The following is a 15035-nucleotide window of genomic DNA, read 5'->3' on the forward strand; positions in this document are numbered from 1 at the left end:
TCTCATCATAATTCCTGTTTTCTTCGTAAAGTAGCTCTCCTAAGACGTTTGTTTTCCACTCATTTCAGCTAGCTTGAGGGCTTATTTTTTTAGGGTATACCGTGACTGAAACAGGTACGTGTCAAGTGTGCCAAGAGGAACAGACGGATGTAGTTAAAAGAGAATCCGTTTTTCAAAATAAAACAACTTTCCAAGTATGATCGTGAATATAACGGAAATAAAATAACGCCTTTATTCTTTCTCTGCGGCCCGGTACCAAACGACCCACGGACCGGTACCTGTTTTAGTGTGTTTCTCCATGCATCTTCCATAGGCTTCAATGTGGGCTGACATCATATTCTGGCAGCAAAGCGAGATTCACTGACATCATGACCATTCCATCTTTTTTAGGGTTCTGACTCCCCATGGTCCAAAGCCAACAACAACCCCCTGTGGTGCTCTGAGCTCTCCATCTTGTTTGGGAAGGGTCAGCCACAGTTGGCAGCAGTTAGTGGTTACTTTAGCAACAAGGAAAGCCATCAGAGAAGCACGTCAGAGGGAAAAAACAGAAAAGGTTTTCAACTCTGAATACATGGAGGTTCAGCCAACATGGTTGGCGGTGTGTGACATGCTGCCGTAGAGCGATACACACTCCCCGCAGGAGATCGAACTCACTGACCCAGGTTACATATATAGCACAGAAGTTAAATTATCCCCTATAAAAATATAATAGCATCAAAATGATCCCGAAGCTTTTGTTCGAATGTGAAACAGTTACACGGCGTTGCTTCAATTGTCAAAGACGCCTGCTGTGAGAAATCTTGAACTTGTAACAAATGATCATGTTGTGAAGTGAACATAATGAGCCTGAAATGTTTTTTTTTTCTTCTTCTCATAATGAAGGAGTGATTAGCTTCATGATGATCAGAAGAAGCGATAATGGAAGAAATAATTAGACATGTCCTCTCTGGCCCTAGAATGTGTTTTGCAAGACTCGTCTTGTCGAAACAATTATTCACCAACTTCTCCGCTTCAGAAGACGTGTTAATTGCTAATTCTGAGTGTTGAATTGTTTCTTTTTCCCCCAAGTTTTGTTGACATTAAATAAACAGTCATTTCGTGAATCACTGTTGGACAAACATATTAATGAATAGGTGGACAAACGGACCATCGGTGTGGAATAAGGATGAGGGAATTTGGGCACATCAGCCCACTCGGAGCTCAGAGCGGTGACTCATCAGACTTCCGAGGCAGGATATGAAGCCAAAGGTTGTAATAAAGTTAAGATCAATCGTTTAATGTTTAATGTGTCTCTTTCAGCCTAAACTCGTGTCTAGTTAACTTTGATAGAGACACGCTTAATGCTGGAACAAAGTCCTGAGAGATCTATCAGCAGAAGCAGAAATAGTGTCTAGAAATACTCAATTCAAACTTTTGCAAGCTAAAAAATTGGCATTGAAATACACTTAGATTAGCAAAAGTAAAAGCAATTGTCATGCAGAATCAAGCATTCAAAAATCATAACCGTAGTATAATAACCAATGTATTTATGTGTCCGTCATTCAAATGTTGAAGCTGCTCGGCTGCTTTGAATAATATCTGCCAGGCTGTTTCTACATTTGCCCAGAGATCAATTTTAAGTTTTATCTAAATCTACAATATTAAATCACGATTTATTTGTCGATTGTATTCCGTGTTAGTAATTTGAAAGTGCACAGTAACAAATGATCCAAGTTGAAACTAAAGTGGTCAAATTAATGTAGTGGAGTGGAAGGATGGAATAGCAGAAAATGGAAATATAATCGACTCATAATTACACTTAATCAGATAATTATCAGACAGTGAGTGATCTGTGAAAACCTGCGTCAGACACTCGCATGCAGTACGTTTTTAGTTTGGAACTGGAACTAAAAGCACAGCAGAGGAACGCATCGGTCAGAAACAAATCAGATACTGCATGTTGTCAGGTTCGGTACATTTGAGTTAGACGAAAAATTCTGCCCTCCAAGAGTGCACTTAAAAAACAGCTGTTTCACTTTTTATGAGAGAGTTAGATGAAAAAATGTATACCACGCTCATGTCTGTACACAAAAAAGAACGCACAGCCAGCAGCTGGTTAGCTTAGCATAAAGAACAACTGGGGGAGCAGGAGGCCTGGTTCTACACTTAACTAACAAAATCTACCTCTCAACCCATCTGAAGCTCACTAATTAACATGCTGTATCTTGTGTCATCATATTTACTGTACAGACGTGTGAGCGGTATCAGCTTTATCATCGGACTCTGCAAAAAAAGTTCCCATACCCACTGAGCAAAGGATCTCACCTCAACGTCTTTTGAGGAGCAAGAATGATTTTTTTTTTCAACTTCAGTTACAGACATCCGCAGGACTGCAACGTGTTCTTAAGAAGTTTTAATGAGGTCTTTCGTGGACTTCAGCAAAAATCACAAGGTGGAATCAGACTCCGAGCCTCAACCAAACCTTCATCAGGTTTTCAATCAAACCGGTGACGATGGAAGTCATTCCACTTGGACTTTTGCTGAAGTGGGCCACAGAAAGACGTCATAAGAAATTTAGGTATTGATCACCCGAACAGAAAAAGACAATGGGTTGAGCTCCACACCACATCAACCGTCATCATCACTCAGCAGCACACCTGTGTCTTCTTACACATTTACAAGACTTCCTCATGTCTCTCCAGCAGTGCTGTTCCCCGACTGGGCCTACAAGCCGGCCTGGTCGCCCGGCTCCAGACAGGTCCAGCTGTGGCACTTCCTCCTGGAGCTGCTGGGTCGAGGCGAGGGCGGCGCCATCGGCTGGGGAGGGGAGTGGGGCGAGTTTGTCATCAGGGACCCCGAGAGGCTGGCCAGGCTGTGGGGGGAGAGGAAGGGCAAACCACACATGAACTACGACAAGCTCAGCCGGGCGCTCAGGTGATGCAAAATGCAAGATTCGACACGTTCGCTCACACAGCACACACACACACACAATCACATATGGCGCGTGTGTAATCCCCCTGCTCGCACAGCTTCTCCCTCAGGCGGCTGCTGTAAATAAAATGCACTCCCCGCCAACATATGTTGTCAAATAAAAAATTCAAATGGGAAAATGCCCACTGATGCAACACATGGCACTCGGGAGGCACTTCTATCCTGAGAGCCCCGGCAGGAACATGAGTGTGAACAGACGTTACAGCCTGCCATGAACAAACAGACGCGGTGTGTGTGTGTGTGTGTGTGTGTGTGTGTAGTCTGACACGAGGAACATTCTACTTCCAGATACTACTACAACAAACGCATCCTGCACAAGACCAAAGGGAAAAGGTTCACCTACAAGTTCAACTTCAGCAAACTCATCCTGGTCAACTATCCGGGACATCCACCTCCACCTCCACCACCACCACCTCCACCACCTGGCCATCAGGTCATCACCACCTCTTTACACCTCATATCACAACTTAAAGGACTTCCCTGTCTGGAATACTGGATTCTGGGCTGTATTACCTTTGATATGTATACAGAATGATTAAAAAAGCCTTCTGTCTGTTTCTGGGAGAAACAGTGGGTTCATTTAAAAACAAAAAACAAAAACAAATTTCCTCACAGAAATAAGCTGCAAGGCTTCCAGTTTTCCAAGACCTGGCTATAGTCCTTTAAGAAGAGTTTTGTTCTAAAAACACTTGAAGTAAAAAAAAAAATAATTACCCTAACTGAATTTTTTGACATTTAAAAATGGACCAACTTTAATAGAAACAATTGCTCCAGCTTTATCATTTAATATGAAACCGGCTGACTCTAAGACTGGCTGAATAGGAATCATTACTAACACTTTATCATTTAATATGAAATTTACTGATCTTCTAATGAAGACGGGAGTCAGTGTGTTCAAGTTATATCACGCTCGCTGGCCAACTCAGGGCTTAGACTACCCACTATCCTTCAGAAAGCACCGTACTTTGTTTAATTATAGGATCCATTCTGTAAGTGTTGGGATTAGTATATGGACGGACCTTGTCTGTGGAGTATAGAGCAGTGCAGTCCATTTAAAAATACCATACCAATTTGGAGTAAAACTCTTGATACCATGTATTAAAAATATGCTTTTGTTTCTTTTTGCCATATTCAAATCCTAAATGAAGCCAAAAGTGTACAAAATATCTGGAACACCTTCCTGCCCACCTTAATCTGATGAATGTCTTCATCACTCAGAGTGTTTCTTTTACTTATTTGCCTCTTCTCAACAACATCAAGCCTGAACTGCAGTATATCTAGAGGTGCAATATGTAAGAAGGTAAATTTAAAGTGGAAATAGAAAACAACCAGGGATCAGTTGATTTTTACATACTGCGCCTTTGATTAAGTCAAATCAGTAAAACGTGACAGTAAGAAGCTTCCCCGGGTGTTCTTGATATTTTGTACACATGGTGGCAGACTATATTGTACTGACAGATCCATGTTCCCATTCCATTCGTTCCATCATCTCATCCTCCATCCGTCCCGCTCTCCAGCTGGTCCAGAGCGGCTCTCTTCCCTTTCCTCTCCTCCCGGCTGAGGGTGGAGCTCCTCTGTGTGGAGGAGCAGGCTCAGGGATGAACCGAGGTAAGAAAACACATATCACTGTCATCGTGTTTCACCCAGCAGACCACCCCATCCTCTTCATCCTCTTTAAGATACTTCACCTGACTACCTCCTGTGCTGCTGTCATGCTCACTACAGCCACCGGAGGTCGCTGCCTCGCGACAAACGTAAATGTGGGGTCATAATAAGCCTCTGCTGTTATCAAACATTGTTTTTGGGAACAACTGTAAAACATTTATGCCATCTAAAGCAGCAGACAGATGATTGGCGGCAGATTTTTAAAAGACGGTGCCTAAGATAAAATGCTTAGAGGCTTCGACCAATCAGAAATGTTCAGCACTTCCAGTGCCTCTGAAGTGCTATGCCTCAGGCGGTGACTTGAAGGATACACTAATGTCCCTGGAACGTACTCCAGACCCTGGTCCCTGCAGCGAAATGTGGCTTAAATTGTGCATTTTTGCTACACATTTGGTATTTACCTCAGCAGGATGTTGCTTCTGAATTCCAATCAATGAACAGCCAGTGCAGCAATGTCACTCAGTGTGTTTTCAGTCATTTTTGGACAACATTTGCACCAGGTGAGCAGAGGAATGAGATATACCTGGCTTTCTAGACAATACTTGTTCGTAGGATCAATTCACCTCTTGATCAAGCATTCAGTAGAGACACACTGACTGCAGTGTTAACCGGACAGACATCAGAATTCTTTTCATCTGCCTTTGATATTAAACATACAGAAGAAAACACCAAGGAGAATCTAGTCAGTGCTCCATCCTCAGTTTGACGTCACATAATTCACCCTGAAGTGCTCACACGCTGCAGAATTCATAAGTCCTGAAGTTTACCCCTAGCTGGAGTCACAAGGCTTCCCTGCTGTGTCTGACTTGTACGATATTTTTCCATTTCAAGGTGAAAGACGATGTGTGCGAGGTGGAAAATAATGCAGGACTGGAGTCCAGGCTTGACCTTGAAGACAGATTCTGGGGGAGGGGTGGGGGGGTCAAAATGAATAAATTCAAACATCTCAGATGTAACTGTAGTATTTTTTAAAAGAGTCGACTCATGAAACTTGTGATGGAATGCAGCAGGCTTGCAGAGTCTGATTGAACAGAAGCAGGAGGATTTTGACTCAAAATAAAATCCCCTTTATGGTGATTTCAACCACAGCTCACAGTTCCCAAAACTCCCAAACTCTTTCCCGACTCCCCCAAAGTTTGTTTGGCATTTTCTGAAAACTTTCACACTGACTCACACTTACTTACAGAGTTTCGCTTCCAAGACCGGCCGGGAACAATAATTAATTTTATTACAAAAATGCCAGATATGAGGTGGACAATATATTTCATTTTGTAGTAAATGACTGTAACTTGAAATAAGGTCCATTCAGTGCTTCAAGTGCATTCTGGGAATTATTATTTTTTACTGTGGGTGAATCTGAGTTCCTGTTGTCTTTTACACACACGTATCTGTAGGCTGAACTGAATCTAACCTCTATATTTACTCAAATACTGTACAATGGTACAAATGTGTGTTTTACTTATATCATTTCTACTATCATTATCACTTTCTAAGTTTACTTCACTACATTACAGATTGAATTATTGTGCATTTTGCCTCACCGCGCTTATCTGACCACCGTACTTTTTTTGTACAGTTGAAACCATAAGTTAAAAAATGTATTGACAGAGGATTAATATACAACTACTTTAATAATCATTTTTCATGTAAAAATGTTTCGCTATTCAAGATTGATCATTTATTAATTTGAGGTATGTGCTATGAGTTCGACAAAACAAGCCCTGTGAAAGTGTCCCTTTGGGCTCTGAGTGATGGAGACAGCATTTCTCAGCATTGTCCGAATGTTGACAAACCAATCAATTGATTAATGGAGAAAATTAACAGCAGGTTAACATATAATGAAAAATTATTATTTTTTTGCAGTTCAATACAAAGTAGTCCAGAATGAGCTCCAGCAAATGCAACAGTAAAATCCTGCTCTTACATAAATGTATATAACACACAACTTAATTCTGCTTTAAAGGACAAGTGGGAGTGGAAGTGGGTGCAGGAGCATGGCCACACATCGCGGATGTAAATAACATAGGCTTTTTTTAAACTCAATTTTGAACTCCACGTCTTCTGGAGACGCTGTTGTGCTGTGAAGCTCCAGAAATGTTTTGTGGACTTTTGTGGACTATCTACTGGAGTAGATAATGACTGAATTCACCATATTGGGCGAACCAAAAGTCAGATATCTACATACTCTGTCCACTCTTGGGTATCATAAAACTGACCAAAAAAAAAAAATCCTTCTTTACTTTGTGATTGATGTGACTCTCTCTATGTTTCCTGACAGGAGTCCAGCCGGTCCCTTACCCCTTCTTGCTCCCGTGCTGCCTCCCTAAGCCCATCCCGCCCCCCCGAGCTCTCCACAGTCACTTCCCCTTCATCTCCGGCCCCGTACGTCCAGGGGTCAACCCGAAGGAGCTGAGGGAGTCAGGCCTCCCACCTCTGGCCTCGGCCCTCCACGTCAGCGCTAACGGCTGGCCCCACAAGAGTCCCGCGGGGTGGGATCTGAACCACATCAGCCGAAGCCTGTTCGGTGGAGCGAAGCAGGCTGGAATTCAAGGAGAGGAGAGGAGAGCGGGGAGTGACGCACTGATGAAGGGGAAAGAGTGAAGCAGAGGAGCTAAACTGCAACAGATGGACTGCTTTCCCCCCTCAAATCTCTCACATCCACACTCTTTTAGCTCCACATTGTAAAGTAGTTTATTATTCACTGCCTGTGATACATGTATTTTGTATTTATTGAGTTGGACCATGATGTGTGTGTGTCTTTCTTTTTTCTTTTTTTTTTTTTTTAAAGTTTAAATATTGAGGAATGTGCTTTTTTTTTGTCTGCACTTCACGGTACCACACTGGGGGAATTGCACTTGTAAACAATTAAAAACATGGCACTTGTGTTTGTGCAAATAAAGCAGTGCACTCAACTTACATTATTCAGCTGTTTGTCTTGCATTCCTCGCCCTCCCTCTCCGGGCTTCATGAAAATAATAAGTGCTGCATTAATGATGCATTCAAACAGGCACTGTGAAATTTTCATGAAAGCCGCTTTCATGTCTTCTTCTCCTGCAGCATCAGGACCAGCAGCTGACGGCTGCAGTTGCCACCCCGACACAGCGGGGGGCAGCAGCGGCTCCGGCTTCCCGCGAACTTTTCACATCACAGCCTTTCCCGGGAGAGAGTCTGAGCCGAGATCTGAGAAGAATGAAGAGGTGTCACTCGGTTTCATTCGCCGGGTACCATTAATTTTAAATCAGTTTACCAGGAAAACTGCGAGATAGGGTTACATTTGCTGTTATTATTCAAAATAAAAGTATTCAGTCATATCACATTATTCCATGTTTTTGTACTGTAGCTTTATTTCGTGTTTATAAATGTATTTACATACCTTAACTTACTAGCTAATTATTGCTGTACACTTCTTAAACCGACAGGAGGCTTATGTTATCTTTCGATGTTATCTAAAACCAAACATGATACAGCCACGTTTCTTAATTGCTGATCTATCTCAAATTTAGAAATTTACTTAAGATGGTTCGCTAGTCTGAGCTAGAGGTAAGATCGGGCCTAAAAAAATCCAGCCCGACCCGACCCAGGCCCGCAGGCATTAAAGCCCGACCCAGCCCGAGCCCGACCAATTAACTTGATTTGCAGGCCCGAGCCCGAAGCAAACCCGAAATTTCAAGATTACGTTCATGAAATGTCCGCAAAGCCGTGCGCAAAGCGTGCTCTTGCTCTGCGCCTCCTGTTTAGTAGTAGTTATATAGCAATTACCTTACAGCGCCGCCTTCTCTGTTTTATCCAAATTATTTATTTACAACAAGTATTCCTTAATTTAGTATCCACACATCGTTTTAGTATACATTTTTATAAACATATATTTATTTAAAAAAAAGTCAGCGAGACAGAAGCCCGAGCCCGACCCGACCCGAACGTAATGATTGACATTTTAGGCCCGACCCGACCCGAATTTCGGGCCGGGTCGGGCTCGGGCTCGGGCTCGGGCTAAAGATCTTACCTCTAGTCTGAGCGAACGTGTTTGGTGGCCCCCAACCGTTAGTTAGAGAGCCTCGAGTGACTCCTCGTTTCATTTGACGATCTTTGGCTCAGATGTCATTTTGGCGCCGAATATTCTGAATATTGTCATCGTGCAACGCGGGAGTTGGTGTTGTTGTGTGTGGCTGTTGGACCTGCACTGTCATTTAACTAATAGTTTTAATTCAGCATTAGGTAGAGGAAGAGTTTGAAGACAACATGCAGCGGAGCATCGCGTAAGTACAGAGATCTTAACTTGGAGTAGTTTCTGTTGAGCTTGTTATTGGTGGTAGCGTTAGCTTGGTAGTGTCTGCATTCGTATAACCAGCTAACTCAAAGTTATCTAGTTCCGTGTCGTTGGTGTTGTGATTAGGGGTTTTAAATTGCATACATGAAAGTGTAACGTTAGCTAGCTGAGTATTACTGTTAACTGCGCAGTTAGGAAGTCAACGTTAGCTTGCATTAGTCTGCAACGTCTGTTTTGGATACAGACTCACTTTCTGCGCCTGTCCTGGAGACAGACACCGAACTATTGTCAGATAAATGCATCGGTTAATGTGTGCTGTCTGTGGGCTCCACCTTAACCGTTATTTGTTTTAGCAAGACACTTGCTACTGTCCAAGAAATCAGATGAAAATGCTGCAACACTAAGCTAGCTACGTGATGTTTGGTAACTAAGATAAGTTAGCAAGATAGCAACTCAGCTAGTGACGTCAACCCTCCCCCAATTTATTAACTCACACACATTAGCAAACAGACGCTGTTTCAATGACTGTATCGTTTTATTTCCCACAGTGATGACAAGCATGCTACCGCCCATCAAGCCATTGACTGTTTCTTGTTTGTGTCTACCCTTCCTCTTCCATCAGATCCTTCTTCCAGCCCAAGAGCAAGGACAAAGATACTCAGAAGAAGACTACAGCTGAAGCTGTGAAAAGGTAAGACTTTGTAATCAATCACACCGAATCGGTGGTTATTGCCACGCTGGGAGAGATGTGGACATAATCATTATCATAGTGTTTATTGATATATTGCATGTTTTATATGCGCTCACTCATAATTTGTTCTGCAGTTTCCCTCAGGATAACCACAGTTCTGTCTTATCTTAAGGCCTAGTTGCACAGGACTAGTACTGCCTGTGGACTTCTAGTAGGGGTCGACTCATTACTAAAAATCAAGGAGACTGAAAAGCCATGTTTTGGGATCGATACTCATTTGCGGTAAAACTGAAACTCTTTGTTCACACGTTTAGAAAGAACAGAGATGGAATGAAGTGCAGTTTATTCAAGTACTGTACTTAAGTGCAGTTTAAGTATTTGCTTTCTCTGCTACTTCACACTTCCTCTCCACTACAGTTTATTTGACACATTTTGTCAGTAGTTACTTACAGATTAAGATTATTTTGATGTTCATAGGCTATTAACTGTGATGTGTTACCGGTCAGATTGTTTTGTTGGCGGGACATTGCGTGAGAGGATGCTGCATCAGAGCCAAAGTAGCACATTTTTGAATTAGTTTATTATTCGGCAGTCTGACTGAAAAATCACAATCAGTAATCAGAAAGGGGCTGAATACAGGCCCTGATAATCGGTCTGCCCGTAACCTCTTGTAATTAAATTTGTGGAGGATGTCTGTGATCTAAATCCTCTGTGAACCTGCCATGTGTAAAGTAAAAAGTCCATGGCATGTTACCTACAATGTCTGATCAAACACAGAGGTCCTGTGATGATATTGTTCCTGTGTAAGTCCTGTCTTTATTATGAGTGGCTCATAAACATCAGCAGCATTCAACAGCTGTGCAGTCAGATCAGCTAGACTGATGTTTAAAAGATGACAGAGAAGGTTAGGAGCAACCAAATGTTGTTCTAATCAAGAACAACCACAAAGCATCTCTTACTTGATCTTAAAAGCTGCAAATGTGTATCAATACTTTTAACACCTTATACCTGTGGCATTAATGATCCTGTGAGTACAGGGCTTTAGTTTTACAGAACTCCATCATGTAACTACAAATTTTCCTGTCCGAAGGTTTTCAAGAGTGTCAGTACTTTTTCAGCACATCTTTAAAATGTAAAATTTTCACATTCGATAACATCAAAAGTACTGAAGCTTTAGTGGAAAAGACAGAATAGCCAGATTTTCAACCCAAGTCTGTATAGATATTGAGATCATTACAAATGTTTCGTTATGTGTTCAGTGATTTTTTTTTTTCTTTCTGTATCATCAATGTGTTCAAGTTGTTATTAAGATATAAGTAAAAGATTTGCCTATTTTGTGGTGGCTGTTTATATTCTTTTTGCTGTGGTATTGAAAGATATCCAGTTTTATATGTTTTTATTATATTATTTTCATATTGACCTTGACTGTCTGTCTGTAGGTCTGTAGGAGAAAATCATTACCGTTTGCAGTGAATTTGTAGCTGCTGGCACTTTAAACTCTGATACAGATCTCCCACCCATTGATTTTATTACTATTTGTTCATTTACTCAACATATCAGGATGTTTGAGAATTTATGAATACTGTGAATTATTTTGAATGAATATACCACTCAGTACAGATCAGCAAAAATAAAGTAAATACTTGCATACTTGCAAATATCTGCAATTTTTTTAGAGAGAAAGCCAACTTGAGATATATTGACATATATTTCTGGGAATAATAGTAAACTGTGTCAATGAACCAACTCATCTTCAGCCGTGGTTTTTTGTTGAAACCACACTGACAGTTGGTGTGTGGACAGTTATCTGTGAATCGCTCTGATCTGTTTCTCTGTTAATCTTCTTTCTTTTTGGCCAGTAGTTATTATCAAAAGAGCTGATAACTTCTGTTTCTCATCTCTGAGCTGCTTTGATGATGAGTGTGCATTATCTCTACACAGTGTCGTCTTTAAAGTACATCTTAAAACTCACTTTAATACACTTGCCTTTATATAATGATCTTTTCATCATTGCCTCGACCTCTCTTTTATGACTCCTGTCTTGACTTTTATGTCTGTTGATTGTTTTTTCATTTTTTGTTTTACTGCTTTTGCCATTGACTACTGCTCTTTATTAATACAGCACCATGTGGATGAGCATTTCAACGTTTTCATATAAATGCTTTATTTGAATCACACGTCGCCTTGTTTGTGTGTCTGTGTGCTTGTCTCCAGACCTGCCAAAAGCCCCCTCAAGGTGCAGAACGGTGTCCAGGAAGTTGACTCACCCGTCAAGAAGGTTGCCAAACGCAGCCGTCAGATCCTGGATAGCGACGACGACGACGATGCGCCGGTTGTAAAAGAAGTCGCCACCAAGGGACAAGGAGACAAAGAAGCTGGTAAAACTGAAAAGGTAAATGGCATCTGTCTCTTCTTGAATAGGACATCGGAGTCTCTTTCAATCACTCAACCGAACAGTGACATTATTGCCAAAAAACTGACAGTTTCATTGGATGTCACTGTCATCGGAAAACAAAGCAGGCATATTTTTACATAGTGAATGTCTGATGTTGAGAGTCACTCGACTGTGAGTGAAAAAAGGTAAAGGCTGCACATGATTTTTAAGGCTTGGTCTTATCTAACTTTAAAACAACATATTTTTTTGAATGTATGTGATGTGGAGGTCATGAGATGATGAATTTGATATAACATTTAATTATGTATGATAAACACGGCTTTTGTATTACTGTTTTCGTTAGTGTACCTTTCTCTGTGTACTTGACTGTAAGTAACTGAAAATTGGAACTAAAAAAAAAAAAAAACTGAAAAAACCCCCCCCCTGAAAATTACACGACTTCTGGAGCCCCCGCAGGCGTATCAGTGCCTATTGTTCATTTAGTGGTCGGAAAAACACTGTTCCACAAAGGCATAGTAATTGTATGGTGAATCACCATGTTGAATGCCTTTGTCAATAAGCCGTATAATGAAAAGACCTGATTATCGGCTGGCGCTCACCACCTGTTGTTTGATAAACACTTCTCTTAACAGCCCCCTTCATTTGGTCTGTGGTGCGTCAGAAATTATTCATTATGTGTTCATCAGGGGAAGAGCTGGTGACGGATACATTGTGTTTGTCGGCATGATCCACCTGCATCACCGTCATATGGTCACAGTTACTGTCAAATATGTGTCACAGAGCAGCTCCACTGAAGTTCACTGTAGAGCGGCGACTAATTATTATTATCAGTGATTCATCTGTCATCGAAACTAGACATCTTCAAGCATCAAACGTATGTCCTTAGAATTTAGAGAGAATGTCATTTTATAAACAACGGTTGTATCAGATTTGTTGATTAATCAGCTGATCATTTCAGCAGATTAGAAATCAGGAGTCCTGGCACAGACCTCCGACCTTTTGTTTGTCTGACAAAGCTCATCAGATGAGCTCAGAAAACTCATCAACACCACCTGTTCTGTCCCAAATGTGCTCATTGGCAAGGCTGTTAAACAAGATGTTATTTAACACTGTGAGTAATGTAAACATGGACACTGTGACGTGGTCGAGATGGGCGAAAGAATCAATTCACAAATGTCCAAAAATCCTCTTGGTGTTAATCGACAATGTGATCAAAAGGCCTAACGTGAGCACACGCTTGAGTTGTCCTGTAATCCAGTCTAAGACAAATCGATCGAAATTGATTGATTTGGAATTAATTGATCGCAAGACGGTCATGAAGTAGGCCTGTAATATGAATACATTTTACACCTTCACCCAGACACTGACGCTAATGAGATGAGACCAGCTGGCCAACACACACATGCAGCCAGTTAACAACTTTAAGGTTCTCCAAAACCCCCATGCCCACTCAGCGTCTTGGACAGTGAGGCTGCTCCCCACTGCTGGACATGCAGTGTTAGAGACACAGCGGCGCACCCCCCCTCATTTTGTTATTCAATACAGGCATGACCATGAGATGCTCTCAGTCTGTATCTTTGATGCCGAATCAAACAGAGAAGACTCAGAATCTAATCATTAGATTGACGAACATACACACCCCTGGTCTCAATATGAAAAGTATCATGAGACAGCGACTGTTGTGATTTGGGGGTCGTCGATTGTCTTTCCATAGACAGTCCATTACGGAGTGAATTCTCATTTAGTTTGGCAGAAAATGCCACATGGAGGGTGGATGACACAAGCAGACCTTATTGATCCTCATCGTGTTGTTTTAAACAGCCTTACAGTTCCCACACTCTCATTGACCATGATCTGCAGTTAGTCGCTCCAGTAATGGTTTTTAAAAAGCTAAATGTTCTAATGCTGTCTATTATCAATGCTGTTTGTGTTTCAGAAGGATGATGTGTTCAAGGCAGTTCCCACCCCTCTGTCTCCTCCACCCGCCCCAGCTACCCCTGTGACCCCCGCCACTCCAGCCACTCCAGCCTCTTCAGCATCACCCGGGACCCCCAGCACCCCAAACTCCATCTCCCCCTCAGGGATTGTTAAACGCAAGACCGGTCAGTATGACCCACTCCTTCTTTAATCATTCTTTTTTTTGCTCTTCACTCACGCCGCACTTCTTAACTTTTTCTCCATAGTTGCAGCATGTTTTGAACTTTGACACCAGCTGAGGATTGATAGTTTTTCTGCCCCGAGCTATTTTACTTGATTACTTGTTAGCAGGAGCCTAATGGATCCAAATACTCATTATTTCGCAATGAGGGGAAAAACAAGGCATTTCTAACAAACTGCATGCATGAGAAGTTTGTTCACCAGACACATCCAAGTACACTTTCCACCCTTTGTGTTTCTTATCTCTCGACTCCCTGGTCGGGTCTCAACCCTCAGACTGACAACCAAGAGACAAGACTGTGGTGCATTTATATTTATCTCATCTGCTGAACCACGAGTACACACTCTGAGCCTTTTTCATTATTTTTCTGCATGTATTTGCATCCTGATCATGGCAATTTTATTTCTGCATTGTCTTGCGGTGTAAAGCTTTTTGCTGACTGGGCTTCAACGCAAGCAGCAGAGCGAGTCGTCTTATTATTGTAGCTGATCGTAAATGTTTATATGGTTCCTTTAAGTTTTGCAGCCTTCGGTAGCTTTCTTAAAAAACAAAAAAAAAAGCGCAAGTATGTTTTTATGATTTTTATTTTATGGCTGCAGTCGGTGCAGGGCCTCAGTGTCTCACACGTGATAGTTAGCTGCTGATGTCCTTCTGCCAAACATGTTCGTTATCTGTAAATTCTAAATGAAATGTACGTGTAAACGGTCCGCTTTAAGCATGAAACAGAATGGCCAAGTGACTTTAAGTGGAGCCTTTCACTTGCTCTATTTTTCATGTCACACCAGAAATGTAGGATTTTGAATAGAGAATGTAAGCTTCTTAGAGCTACACCGTTTTCTAGCTTTGTTTTCATCAGGGTAGAACCTCCTTCCTCACTTTGTTTCCCTCA

At 41.7% G+C, this 15035-nt stretch overlaps 2 protein-coding genes across 2 annotated transcripts in view; both read left to right on the forward strand.

The window, feature by feature from the left end:
* Positions 1-1165: 1165 nt before the first annotated feature.
* Positions 1166-3505, forward strand: LOC119011188 (ETS domain-containing transcription factor ERF-like). Its single transcript, XM_037084128.1, has 3 exons — positions 1166-1229; positions 2577-2913; positions 3259-3505. The coding sequence occupies exons 1-3, from the start codon at positions 1166-1168 to the stop codon at positions 3503-3505; spliced, it is 648 nt and encodes a 215-aa protein (XP_036940023.1).
* A 5222-nt stretch (positions 3506-8727) lies between these two features.
* Positions 8728-15035, forward strand: part of lig1 (ligase I, DNA, ATP-dependent) — a 52522-nt gene continuing 46214 nt past the window's right edge. Inside the window, exons 1-4 of the mRNA XM_037084765.1 lie at positions 8728-8891; positions 9525-9593; positions 11808-11985; positions 13925-14090. Of these exons, the coding sequence (XP_036940660.1) occupies positions 8875-8891; positions 9525-9593; positions 11808-11985; positions 13925-14090 (430 nt within the window). The 5' untranslated portion in view covers positions 8728-8874. The remainder of the gene's footprint in view (positions 8892-9524; positions 9594-11807; positions 11986-13924; positions 14091-15035) is intronic.

This window comes from Acanthopagrus latus, chromosome 21 (genome assembly GCF_904848185.1).
Source record: "Acanthopagrus latus isolate v.2019 chromosome 21, fAcaLat1.1, whole genome shotgun sequence".
Lineage (NCBI taxonomy): Eukaryota > Metazoa > Chordata > Actinopteri > Spariformes > Sparidae > Acanthopagrus > Acanthopagrus latus.